Here is a 13,740-nt window from a genome sequence, read left to right as displayed (position 1 = left end):
GATTAAAAAAATTGAAACATGCTCAGCAGATCGTTGTGTGGGTGAAGGGCTTGATCATAGCACCCAAGTAGAAGGCCTGTATGATACTGCATGCCTGCAATTCCTACTTTAGGGGTGGGAGGTGAATAGACACAGGTGAATCCCTATTGTTGTAAAAATATAAAAAATAAAAAAAGTAAGGTTGTCTTTTATTCCCCTTAGGTCCGGCACCTCAGTGCCTCAAGTTATCTCCTAGATATCTTGTCTCAGTCAGCAAAGCGTCTCAACCGCTCTGCTCCATCCCATATCACACTGCCACAGGCCTCTCTCTGAGCCTGACAGCAATCGCTCTACCTATCTAGTTCCCAAGGCAGGTTTCCATGCCAGAAACACACATCCCAACTCTGTGACGGCCCAGACCAGCCGCCACACACTTTCTTACACTTAAATCACTACATGAAAGAACACACAACACAATAACCTTTGACCCAATAGATAAGATATAATTGCCCACCTAAACATACAAAGCCCAGTACCATCCATCCCTTAAGAACATTAATAACAATCTGTAAATAAACAGAGCGGAATCTTAACGTCACCAGCCATATTGTCCTGCCACGGCTTCTCTCCCTCTCCCTCACGTCTCTTCCTCCTTTTTCGTTCCAGTTTCCTCCTCTTCCTCAAAACTTCTCTCTAGCCCATCCTTCCTTCTTGTCCAATGACAGGCCTGCCCTCACCTGTACTTTACAAATTAAATGGGGAGAAGGTTCTGGTGAAGTCACCCGTCCTGAGTGACTAGACAGCTGTCCTTGGGGCAGTGGAATTAGTTTCAAAATACAGATAACTCCAGGGCAAACCACAACACATCCCTGCTGGCTAACCAGCCAGTCTGAAGTGCTTGAACTGGAGGTTCACCAAGAGACCTTGACTCAAAACAAAAAAATGATTGAGGAAGAGACCTGGTGTTGACTGCTGGTCTCTTCATATCCATGCATGGGTGCAGGAATACATGCACCTATATCACACACATATCAGCATTTCATTCCCCCAAACACAACACACACATTATACACGCCACACACATATTATGTGCATAATACAAACTATATCATTATGCACACATCACACACATTACATAACACATTATATACACCACACACATCATACATATACACCACACACACATTACACACATTGCATGCACATCACACATACATACATTGTATATCAAACTTGTATTACCCACATTACACATGCCATACACACACAGTGCATACACATTACATACATTACATATACATCATACACATCACACACATCACATACACATCGTATATACCGCAAACATTATTCATTACACATACATATACATTGCATCACTCCACACACAAATTCAGTTTTTCCATGTTCCTAGTGCACAGAGGTCTTACATATTATGTTTATGAATTTAGGTAGTCAATAGCCTAATTTGTCTTCAATTATATGTATTTATGATGTACAGTGAAATGATAGAATTCAATGCCTGTTTTCTCCTATACCTTTTTATTATTGCTTAACATATGTATACATATATTTGTGTGTATATATATAATATATACATTATATCTATATATATAATGTTTTGATTTATTCTACTCTCATTCCCTCCTCTTCAGTCCCTCTTCCCATTTACTCCCAATCTCATGTACTTTCTTTTTTAAACTCATGGAGTCCATTTAGTGCCCAGGTGTAGTGTCATCTACTAGAACATAGATGAAGCTCGCAGGGACCACAGCCCTTTCCAGAGCTCTCTCTTTCCAGTAGCTGTCAGATGCCAGTAGCTCCTTATCTAGGGGTGGCACTTTCTGATGAGCGCCCTCCTTCATGCTCGAAGTTTGTCTGCCTTGATCTGTGAAGACCTTGTGCATGTGAAGATCCAGTTGCTGTTGCCATATGTGTGCACCTATACTCTGCTCTCTCCAGAAACCTGGTTCACTGTAGCCGTCCACTACATCTGGCTCCTTATACTCCTTCCAGTCCCCCTTCTTAAATGACTTGCAAGCCTTGAAAGAAAAGGTATGGTATTGATGTTGCATCTAGGACAGAACACCTTGCTGTCTCGAAGTATCTGCATTGTGACCAGTTGCGGGTTATTGCATTAATCACCATCTTACCATCAGCTGCAGAAATGAGCTTGCCTGATGAGGGTTGGAAGGTTCTCTCATCTGTGGGTGTAGCGATATGTCTTTGCTTAGTGGTTTGATATCATATTCATCTACCAGAATAGTAGTAGCAGGTTCTCTCTTAAGTCCTATGACCTATCAAGCCTCAGGTTTTTGGCCATGTTAACAGTGCTAGACATGTGTTCTGATTTGTCTTCTGCAAATATTTTAATGGCTGATTTGCTTGAGAATTGACTGGAGTGGGCATGTGCAGGGGTGGGGTGGTGCTGCACACAGAGTAGGGCAAGCATAGAAATGGTATCCGTGAGGTCAGTGCATCTCTAGGACAGTCGAGGTTTAGAGGAAGGACATACTTTACTAAATGAGAGGTAAGGTTTTCTAATGGGTTTGCATGAATCTCCTTTAAAAAGTTCTCTCCTTGGAGATTCACAACAAATCTCAAAGAAATTTAAATTAGTACTTACTGTTCTAGAAATTGATTTTTTTTCTTTCTACATGTCTCTATATATGTATATACGAATGCATACATATACGCATATTATGAAAAAGTTTACATTGAAATAGCAGAAGCATTTCTATGGCATTTCATGTGATTATGAACTTCTAGACAATAATATTTGATGGTAAGCCCAGGCTACTTATTTAGTATGCTGTATAGTTTCTAAAGTGACTTCTAAACATGAATATTTTAACATGTCCTAATGATTTAAAATCGCATAGATTATATCAAAGTTTGAGACAAGGTCCTATGTATTCCAGGTTGGCTTCAACTCACCATGTGACCCAGGAGATCAAACTCAGAACTTCACACATACTGGGTGTACTAGTTAGGGTTATACTATTGCTGTGAAGAAACATCATAGCCAGAAGCAACTTGGTGAAGAAAGGCTTTATTTGGCTTACACTTCCACATCACAGTCTAATATTGAAGGAAGTTAGGACAGGAATTCAATCAGGACAGGAACCTGGAGACAGCAGCTGATGTAGAGGCCATGGAAGGGCGCTGATTACTGGCTCCCTCATGGCTTGCTCAGTCTGTTTCACCCTAAAACCCAGGAGCACCCAGGGGTGGCACCACCCACAATGGGCTGGACTCACCCCCATCAATTACTAATTAAGAAAATGTCCTCCAGGTTTACCTACTTCCTGACCTTATATAGGCATTTTCTCAATGGTGATTCCTTTCTCTCATATGACTATTACTTTTGTCAAGTAATAGTAACCAGCACAGTAGGCAAGCACTTTATCAACTGAGCCACATTCTCATGTTTTAGATTGGCTCTATTTATGTCAAAATTATGAATGTGAATGAATGAAAAATTTTGATGACAATGATTTTAGGTACTGAGATTGAATCCTAGTTGACCACCTAAAGTGTTGAAAAGGTTCAGCCCCAAACTCCCCTCTTGATTAATTACTATTTTACTATCTTGTTTACATTTTCACATTAATAGAAGCGTTTAAATAAATTGGCTTTTAAGAATTTTTTTTTAATTTTTTTGGTGATGGTGTTACTTTGTTTTTAAAGAAGGACGTGCTAAAGATGACACAATGATTGCTCAAATCTATTCTAAATTGACATTTTAGCTTAAATTTTCTGTGACAGCTTTTCTTTGCCGTGACGATTGTTTCTTGTGTGAAGTTGGATAATTTCACTTGGCCCTCTCCCATCTCTTCTTTTCATGGCTTTCTCCATTGCAATTTTAATGTAAAGGAAACGGTTGTGGCAGTTACTTAACTTTTCTTTGGCATGTTTCCTATGTTTCTGGGTGCCTACTGGGATTTTTAATCATTAAATCTATACAGATTTTTAGGTGTCTCAGGCATTAAAAATATCCATAGTAAAATGAATTTTTGTGGTTGCTGTAAGTTTTGTAAATGTGACCTTTTCGTACTATAAATGTTGCTTTTTGATAGTTTTCATCACAAAGAAATGCTGAATTTCTTACTGGTGTTAGTAATAACATAATATAAAGATTTCAAAGGTACTGCTCTTGAGATTTGTCTAATAGTATGCTCTAATAGTATTTAATTTATGTATGTGTGTCTTTGTGGAAGTATGTGCACATGAATTCAGGTTCCTACAATGGTCAGAAGATAGAGCCAGATCTCGTGGAACCGAAGTCATAGGTGGTGGTGAACCTCCTCTGTCCATGAAGCCTGGGAAATGAGTGTGGGTCCTGGGAAAGAGCGATAGGTAGTCTTCACCACTGATTCTGCCAGCTCCTTTGCTTGAGTTTTAATGTGGGAATGATTAGAAAAACAGAAATGAAAAATAGAGACTAGGAGACTAACAGCCAGGCACAAGTTCAAGGGTTCCATTACTCGCTGGCTGGGATCTATAAGTAGTTGGCTGTGGAAGGAGATGAAGTGATTGTTATGGTCGCTGCTTACAATTACTGTTTACCTCATGAAATGACTTAGAAAACAGGATTGTTACGGGTGTTGGCATGCTTTTTTGAGGCCTTTGGAAATTAGTCTTTCATAAACCAGAAGTGCCCTGTTTACTGTTGTATTAAGAAATGCATCTAAGGCTGGAAAATCCCTTCTGGGGAGTATTTCAGGATTCACTCACTAGTGTGAAAATGCTTCTGAGCATTCTATGTGCCTTCTTGTTACATTGGACTTAGGATCTAAGCAACTAGTGTGCTTGTGCAGAGATGTATTGCTTATTTTGAGTGGCTATAGTTCTAGACAAGAATAACAAATCTGAAGACATTCACTTAGACTCTTAACTTGATTGAGTAGATGTAGAAATGTTACAACTATGTGGGTCAAAGAAAAAAATCTTATTCTCCCCAGGAAGTTACTTTCACTTTTTATTTAATTTTTAAAAATTTTCCAATATATACATTAGCTACTTCTAACAAAGAAGAATTTAAAAGAAAATTTGAGCATGCAGCTGTTCTGTTTTGCACCAGCTCTAGAGTTTCTTGTATCTCTAAGACTTTAGTTGTCATGTGATATTACTTCTATTGACTGTAGAAGATGACACTGTGCATTTTTTTAAAAAAAAATAACTTTTTTGTTGTTAGCTTTTTAGTTGGAGAAGGAGCCTACAGATGGGCAGTGGATCATGGGATACCCTCTTGCCCTCCTAGCACCATGACCACAAGTGAGTAAACCCTTCATGAGTTAAGCTATACAAACAACCAACCTAAAGTGTACATCACTCCTGTTCTGACACATATAAGTAGAATGTCTGTAAGTTGAAATATGTATAGTTAAAACATAGGTCAAGTTTACTTTTTTATCACCTCTTCCTTCTGGAGGTTTCCTCTTTGCTTTTAGTTTCGAGGTGTCCTTAGTCTGTTGGTCTAGAACTTACTTACTGTAAAGCTTTGAACTTATGGAAGTCCTCTGAAGTGCTAGGATTACAAGTGTGAGTCACCACGCCAGGTTTTAAAATGATTCTCAAAGTATCATTAAGCTACTTAAAGTAATTGTGAATAATAGAACCGTGGTGCCCTCTCTGGAAGACATTAGGAAGAAGGAAGGGTAGCTCTCCCTTAGCTCTTGACCTGAGGAAGAATTTTTTGTTTTGTTTTTTCCTTGTTTTTGTTTGTTTTATGTTTTATTTTGTTTTTTTGAGACAGGGTTTCTCGGTAGACTTGGCTGCTCTGGAACTCACTCTGTAGACACAACTGGCCTTGAACTCAGAGATCCACCTGTCTCTGCCTCCTGAGTGCTGGGAGTAAAGGTGTGCTCCACCATTGCCTGGCTCCCTGTTTTTTACTTTTGAAGATTAGCTTATTTTTATAAAAATAAGCTTCTGGGTGGGTGTTTGCCTGCATCTCTGTCTGCACACCATGTTTGTGTGGGGCCAGAAGAGGGCATCAGATCAACTAGAACTGTTGTAGGGGGTTGTAAGCTAGCCCTTGTGTAAGCTAGCACTTGGTTGCTGGCGATGGAACCTGGGTCCTCAGGAAGAGCAGCAGAGGTGCTTAATCGCTGAGGTAGGTCTTCAGCACCTTGGTTTGTATTTCCAAGCAGGATTTCATTCATTCTTGACCAAGATGACCTGAAACTTACTACGGAGCTCCGGTGGTTGGAATGAGAATGGCCCTCTTAGGTGCATATATTTGAATGTCTGGTTTCCAGTTGGTGGATTCCTTAGGAAGGATCAGGAAGTATGGCATTGTTAGAGGTCTGTGATTGGGAGTGAATTTTGAGGTTTCAAAATTCCATGCCAAGCTCAGTCTTGCTCTTTCTTTGCCTGCACCTTACTGATCAGATATGTGTTCTAAGCTACTGCCTCAGTGCTATGTCACTGCCATGCTCTCACACACTGAAACTGTAGGCAAGCCCCCAGATAAATTCCTTCCTCTACTGCCCAATTGTTCAGATTATAGGCTTGGGGCACCATGCCTCCTGACCCTAAGGGTTCCTGCAACAAGCTTTTTAGATTTAAATGTAAAGAAAGATAGGAGTTAAAACTGAGAAACAAAAGATAAAAGGACACATTGTTTAGTATGTAGAAGTTTTGTCATTCTCACTGATAGGCATTGGAGTCCTCTTTTGTCTTCCTATTGACATTCCTGTCTTTTGACCACAGCGTTCTACTTGGATGAGGTGACATCTCATGGTAGTTCTGATTTGCTTTTCCTGATGGTTAGTGATACTTGCACTGTTTATATACTTGTGGGCTTTTTGTATATTTTCTTTGAGAAATGCCTATTTAAGTCACTTGATCCATATCTTTTGTCCATTTAAAAAACCTGGTAATTTGTATTTTTTGTTGTTGAACTTTTGAATTTGCTGTATACTCTAGATATTAACCTCTAACATTCTATATCTTGTCTATGCTGTTGACGGTTTCCTTCCCTGGTAGAAGCCTCTAAATTTGAAGTTTGATAAAATCATCAGACATACAGAGAGAGAGAGAGAGAGAGAGAGAGAGAGAGAGAGAGACAGAGACAGAGACAGAGACAGAGACAGACAGAGACAGAGAGAGACAGAGAGAGAGACAGAGACACACACATGCACAGAGAGAGAGACACACACACACATGCACACACACACAGAGACAGAGAGAGAGACAGAGACACATACATGCACACACACAGAGGGGGTGAGGGAGAGAGAGTAGGAGGGAGGGAGAGAGGGGAGGAAGGGAGAGAGAGAGAAAGAGGGGGGAGGGAGGGAGACACACATACAGAGACTCAGAGACACACACACATGCACACACACACAGAGACAGACAGACGCACACACACATACACACACATGCAGAGAGAGAGAGAGAATGAATCATTCTTTAATTTTTTTATTTTTTGTACTTTCTCCCCAGCAGTAGAAACTTAAAATAGATATTCATGGTACTTTTTTGGAAATCACCTGGCAGTAATTATACTGAACAGTTTATGGAATCTGCTTCTTTGATGTGTGTATGCGTGTGTGTGTACGTGTGTGCATGTGAATTTTGGTCACTGCATCCTATTCTGTTTACTGTGGTTTTGTAATGTGTTTTTCAAGTTAGGTTGTATGAGGCTATAGCTTTGCTTTTGCTGAAGATTGCTATGACTCCTCATGATCTTCTGTGGTTCCAGTTTAAGTTTTGATTGCTTTCTCTATGTATATGAAGAACGTTTTTGGTATTTTTATGTTGATTCGATGAGATCTGTGGGTTTGCTTTAGGTGATGTAGCTAGTACTTGATTTGAAAGTATTGGATTGTGGTTTTCATTTTTTGTATATGTGTCTTTAAATTTATTTTCAGTGTTTTGTAATTGTCACCGTAGAGATTGCTCTCTTCCTTAAACTTGTTCCTAGATATTCCTATTTTTATAATGACAGAAAAATATAATTCACTTTCTTATGTTTTTTTACTTCACAGAAACATTTATTCTTTATAACTTTACTTATGAATTCTGTATAGCTATAAAATCCCTAAGACATTCGTTAACACATAACATATATGAGTGTGTGTTTGTGAGTGTGTGTGAGAAAGGTTTAAGAATATGCTTTTCTATTATCTTTTTAGAATAAGACTTAATTGATGAAACATATTTGATGAGTTCCTGAGACTATCATAGAAAAGAAAGACTTTTATTACCTAAAAGCCTCCTTCCATTTATAAATTTTAATATTTTCCATATGGCTTTCTGAATTCTTCTCATACAATATGTGGTCACTGTTAAGCTAGGCATCAAGAAACCCTTGCACAGTCACTGATGGCCATGAACTCATCAAATATGACCCAACTAGCTGCTGGGCCCTTTCAAAGACACTGAACATCCCAGGTCATGGAGATAATCTAATGTCATAGTAAATTATAATGAAATCATAAAGGGCAGATACTCGATGAATGGTGGTGGAGAGATGTCTCTCGATGAGCACTTGTGAGCCATCTGTGTTCTAGTCCAGGCCTCACGTAACTTTTTTAAAAAGAGCAAGTTATTTGTGCACAGCATACTTGCTGCTGTTACTTGTTTTAAGTTTTTTTCTTCTTTTCTTACATTTTATTTAGTGCATGTATGTATGCACACATCTGACGTGTGTGGATATCATAGGCTCTATCTCTTCACCTTGTAGGTAGGGCCTGGGGTTGGAACTCAAATCATCAGGCTTGGACACACACACACACACACACACACACACACACACACACACACACACACACACACAAAGCCTTTGCCTGCTGACACAACTTGCTGGTCCTGCTGCTGTTCATGTTGTGTCCTACCAATGCTCTCAGTCTCATGTGTTCTAATGGTTGGGTGGAATTTTAAGGCTTCTCTGTATGAAGTCTGCCTTCTACACTCTAGGTGATCAGACTTCCTTCTTTGGAATTTGATACTTTTTAATTTTCTTCTCCTGTTTATTCTTTCTACCAAAGTCTCCTCTAGCATGCCAATAAAATAGGTATCATGAGCTATATGTCCTGTTCCAGCTCTCAGAGAAGGTGCTTCCAGCTCCCTCATTTCATGTTACCCACGCCCTTGTCATCATTCCAGCCCGTACTGAGTTATTTGCTGAATCCTGTCAGTGTTTTTATTATGAAGGGCAGCAGAATCTTACTGAGTGCTGTCTTCTATGTGAATTGAGATCACATATTTTTGTTCTTTATTCTCTTGATGGGATATCATACCTGTATTGATATGTTTGGTTCTTGCATCATTGGGCCAAATCTTACTTGATGTTTTGATGCTGTGGGAATTGGCATGTTACTATTTTGATAATTTTGGCATCTGTTCATCAGGGATGTTTCGGTGGTAGTTGTTGTGTTTTTGATTTTTATATCAGGGCTATGATGACCTAGTAGAATGAATTTGATAGAGTTTCTTCCTTTTTGGAATAGTTTGAGAATTACAATTTATTTTTCTTGAAATATTTTGTAGAAATGAGCAGTTATCCTCAAGTCATAGACGTTTCTTTGGTGAGAGATTCTTCCATGCCCTGTGAGCTAACGGGCTGCCTTAGGGTCTCTGCTGCTGTAAAGAGACACCATGACCTCGTTGAGTCTTACGAAAGGTAACATTTAATTGGGACTAGCTTATAGTTTAGAGATTTAGTCCATTACTGCCTTGGAAGCAGAGTACAGGTGGGCATGGTGCTGGACAAGGAGTTTAGAGTTCTACACCCAAAGCAGCAGGTAGCAGGAAGTGAACTGACCTTATCTTCTGAGGCCTCAAAGTCAGCCTCTGACACACTTCCCCTAACAAGGCCACACCTACTCCAGCAAGGCCACAGTTCCTAATCCTGTCATTCCCTATGGACCAAGCATTCAAACACAGGAGTCACTCTGTGGGGAGCATTCCTATTTAAAGCATCACAGGGACAAATGCCAGGCCTCAGGCATGCTGGGCAAATGGTTTACCACTAATGTGCATCCGCCTTCAAACCATACAGAACACTGACCTACTGCCTCTGTTTCATCAGTGTCTGCGGCTCATCTTTTCCCTGTCCTGGTTCAGGCTGTCCCGCTCGTATGTGCCCAGGGCGTAGCTCCGTCGTGTAGATTTTCCAGTCTGCAGGCGTATGACTATCATGACAACCTTTCTGGTGCATTGTGTTTTTGTGATACCACTTGTAATATTTCTCCTTTCACATCAAATTTTATTTTTTCTTTTATCTAGCAAAAGGTTTGTTGATTATTACCTTTCAAAAATCAGCTATCAATTTGATTATTAGTAGTTTATTTCTAGTCTCTATTTCACTTATTTCTGCTCTGATATTCAAGATTTCCTTGGGTTTGATTGTTTACCTAGGTCCCTAAGATGAGGCTCTTTGACACAGGAATTAACTACAGCCTGCTGCATTTATTGTACTGCATTTGATAAATAAACAGGCTTTGGTATGTAGTGTTTCCGTCAACTCGCGAGATTTTATGATTTTCTTTTCATTTCTTCGGACCCATTGGCTGTTCCTGAGAATATTGTTTAATTTTAATGTATTTGTTTATTTTCTATTTTTCTTATTAATTTCTAAGTTTTGTTATGGCATTTTATTGAAGATTTGTGTTAGGATTTTAGTTTTTAAAATCTTGAGACCCATTTTGGTGCCTAACTTATAGTCTAGGTTGGAGAATGTCCTGGTGTTGATGGATTTTTGTTGTTGTTGTTGTTTTTGTTTTTGTTTACGAAATTTCGTTCTGTAGCCCAGGCTGGCCTCGAACCCATAACAGTTCTTTTTCTCAGGTTGTATAGTGCTGTGATGATAGGTGCGAGTCACCATATCAGGCTCACATTTTCAGTGATTTTTGTTTTTCCCATTTCCTTCCTGTCTTGCTAGTCTGTGACTAAACACCGAAGAAGAAAAGTGTGTGCTGGCTACAGTTTGAGGGACAGTGTCTACTGGTCCACAGTCAGGAAGCAGAGACACACAGACTGCTGCTGAGCTGGTTTTATTCCTTTTATTCAGTCCAGGACCGCAGACCATGGGATGGTGCTACCAACACCCAGGGCCAGTCTTCCCTTCTCAGTTAAACCTCTTAGAAACAGGCAGAGGTGTGTCTCTCTGCTGTTTCTAAGTCCAGTTCAGTTGTCAGTGAGGATTAACTACCAGGCACACTGGGGTCACTTTTTTCTCCTTCAGATTATACAGATAGCATGAACACTTCTCTACCCATGCATCAGTGGCCTCTTGGTTAACATATCCTTCGCAAACTTTCCCTTTTATATCTGGAGACAGAGTTAAGGCTTACAGTCTTATTTCTTAGTATGTGGCAGCTTGCTTTACCTTCCCTGATGTAGATCGACCTCTGTGATCCCCTCTTTTCTTCTCACTCATCTCTCGTGTACTTGTAGTAGTGCTCCCGAGTGTCATCTCCCATGTCTGTACACTGAGACTGAGAAAACTGTCGCCGAATGGTCATGGATCACTAAGTGTCCCTGGGCCCTGACTGCCTGCAGAACTCAGTTGTTCTGTGGTTTGATCCGTTCCCTAAGTTTATAAACTCATGCTATTTTATTTTGTTTTTCTATTTTGTCAGTGTACATTGGGAAGCCTTTTTAAAACCAACAGGTGAACAATCTTAAGTGGATTTCTTTTTTGGGAGAGGCACTGCTTAGGGTAGCTCTGCCTTCCTGTTTTAATAATTCTATTGTTCTCTTTTGTAGGATTCAGCTTAGCTGCATTTAAAAGGAACAAGAGGAAACTAGAGCTGGCAGAAAGGGTGGAAACAGACTTCATCCAGCTAAAGAGAAGAAGACAATCAAGTGCAAAGGTTAGGAGGTGTCTGAAGCGTTGGCTGGTGCATGACAGTGATATGGTTGACAGTCCATTGAATAGGATGTCCTATATATGTATATTAAAGCAGGGCCGGCAGCTGGGGCTCATTAAGTAAATGTACTTATTGTACTTACTGCAAAAGGTTCAACTGATGACCCCAGTTTTCCCAGAATCCACATGATAGGAGAGAACCGACTCCCACAAGTTTTCCTCAGACTTTCACACATGTGTTGTGATATTCTCTTGAACATGTGCACGTGTATATGCATAATACACATATACACGTTGGAATTTAAAAAGTAAAGCATGAGTTGGATGTTGTAGTGTATGCCTTTATTCCCAGTACTCTGGGAGGCAGAGACAGGTAGATATCTGAATTCAGGTCAGCCTGGTCTACAGATGGGAGGAAAGCCTGTCTTGAGAAAAATTTTTTTTTCTTTTTAAATGTGCTTTGATGTTTGGCCTTCGTATGCAGGCACACTGATGTGTGTCAGTGTGACGGTGTCAGAACTTGAAGTTACAGACAGTTGTGAGCTGCTATGTGGGTACTGGAAATTGAACTCTGGTCCTCTAGAAGAGCAGGAATTGCTCTTAACTGTTTCTCTAGCCCCTTTCTTGAAGATTTGATCATGGAAAGAAACAGTGAATTTAATTTTAAAATGTAAACAAAAATTAATTTTAATAATGTATTTTAAGTTACTGAATTGAAAATACCTTTTGAAATATAATCAGTAGACAATTGATAGTGAGCTATTTTAAAGTTTCGTAACTGTTGAGAGTTGATGGGATGGCTCAGTGGTAGAAGTGCTGCTGTCATTTGATCCCCAGGGCCAACATGGTATAAGGACAGAACAGACGTCTCAAAGTTGCATGCTGTGGCGTTTGTGTATTTAAACACACAGATACACTTAACTAAATGAGTACATGTAATAAAATTGACTTTTGAAAATGTGAATTTACATATTTAGTTATTAGAATCATATTTGGCAGTGCCTGAAAATGTTTTAATATTAAACTTAAAATTGAATAAATTAAGAGATTCAGCTTCTCAGTGTTTGCCCACTCTGTATTTTATTTGCGTAGTAGGCACAAAATGCCACATTGTATTGCATTGCTTTGGTCCTTGGCAGGAGAGTGAAGTTGAAAGCTACAGTGTTCTCATCTTATGACTTTATTAGCACACAGCTCTTGATTGCTGTCAGGTCATATTCTATATGTTCCTTGTCTGTATCATGTTGTCTTTCGTTATTGCCTCATGAGCTGGTTTATGCTTTCTATCAAAGTTTCAAAGTACCAAATAAACCATCTTTCATAATAACAGGTATTTTTCAGTATGTTTCCTCATAGGATAATTAATCAAACAGGTTGGTCCAATTCTGCCTGTATAGCTCATGGTATGGGTTTTAGGAAATAAATAAGCAAGTTAATATGTAGATCTTGATGAGCGCTTGTATAGTGTGTTCCGTTGTGTGTATGTGTGTCTGCACGTGTGCATGTGAATTGTGTATGTTTGGGTGTGTTTCTGCATTCTTTATGATGCCTTGGTGAACAAGTTTAGGTCTTTTTGCCCTTTAAACCTGTTATCTGGTTTGCTTGTGAGTAAGTCTTGCATTCACGAGTTTGATCAGATAGCTCACAGGCTATAGAGTGTGGTCTGTCTCAGAAACAGACCACAGTTTGAAGACAGTTTCATCAGTTTCCATAACTAGGTATTCTTGCAGCCCCAGTCAGGTCAAGACAGCACTGCTGGTCCTGTTGTCCTTCAGTTAACCCCTCACCTAGATGGTAACCGTTCCTCCAGGTTTTACTGCCATCGATGCCTTCTGTTGCAGTCATATGGAATGTGGTTTTTTTCTGTTCACTTTTTTTCAAAGATTTCTACATGTCCTATCACTGGTTCCTTAAAACAAAATGAAAGAAAACAAACA

At 39.5% G+C, this 13,740-nt stretch overlaps 1 protein-coding gene across 17 annotated transcripts in view; it reads left to right on the top strand.

Moving 5' to 3' along the window:
• Tasp1 (taspase 1) overlaps positions 1 to 13,740 on the top strand; it is a 231,619-nt gene that overhangs the window by 76,686 nt on the left and 141,193 nt on the right. For all 17 annotated transcript variants that reach the window (XR_010064632.1, XR_010064631.1, XM_039105021.2 and 14 more), the window contains 2 exons: positions 5,177 to 5,256; positions 11,701 to 11,807. Coding sequence is in view for 15 of the 17 variants with exons in the window: in XM_039105021.2 (XP_038960949.1) it covers positions 5,177 to 5,256; positions 11,701 to 11,807 (187 nt within the window). In the remaining 2 variants the exon portion in view is untranslated. The remainder of the gene's footprint in view (positions 1 to 5,176; positions 5,257 to 11,700; positions 11,808 to 13,740) is intronic.

This window comes from Rattus norvegicus, chromosome 3 (assembly GCF_036323735.1).
Source record: "Rattus norvegicus strain BN/NHsdMcwi chromosome 3, GRCr8, whole genome shotgun sequence".
NCBI classification, from domain to species: Eukaryota; Metazoa; Chordata; class Mammalia; order Rodentia; family Muridae; genus Rattus; species Rattus norvegicus.
The sequence above is the reverse complement of the archived record's forward strand: the minus strand, read 5'-3'. Positions and strand labels throughout refer to the sequence as shown.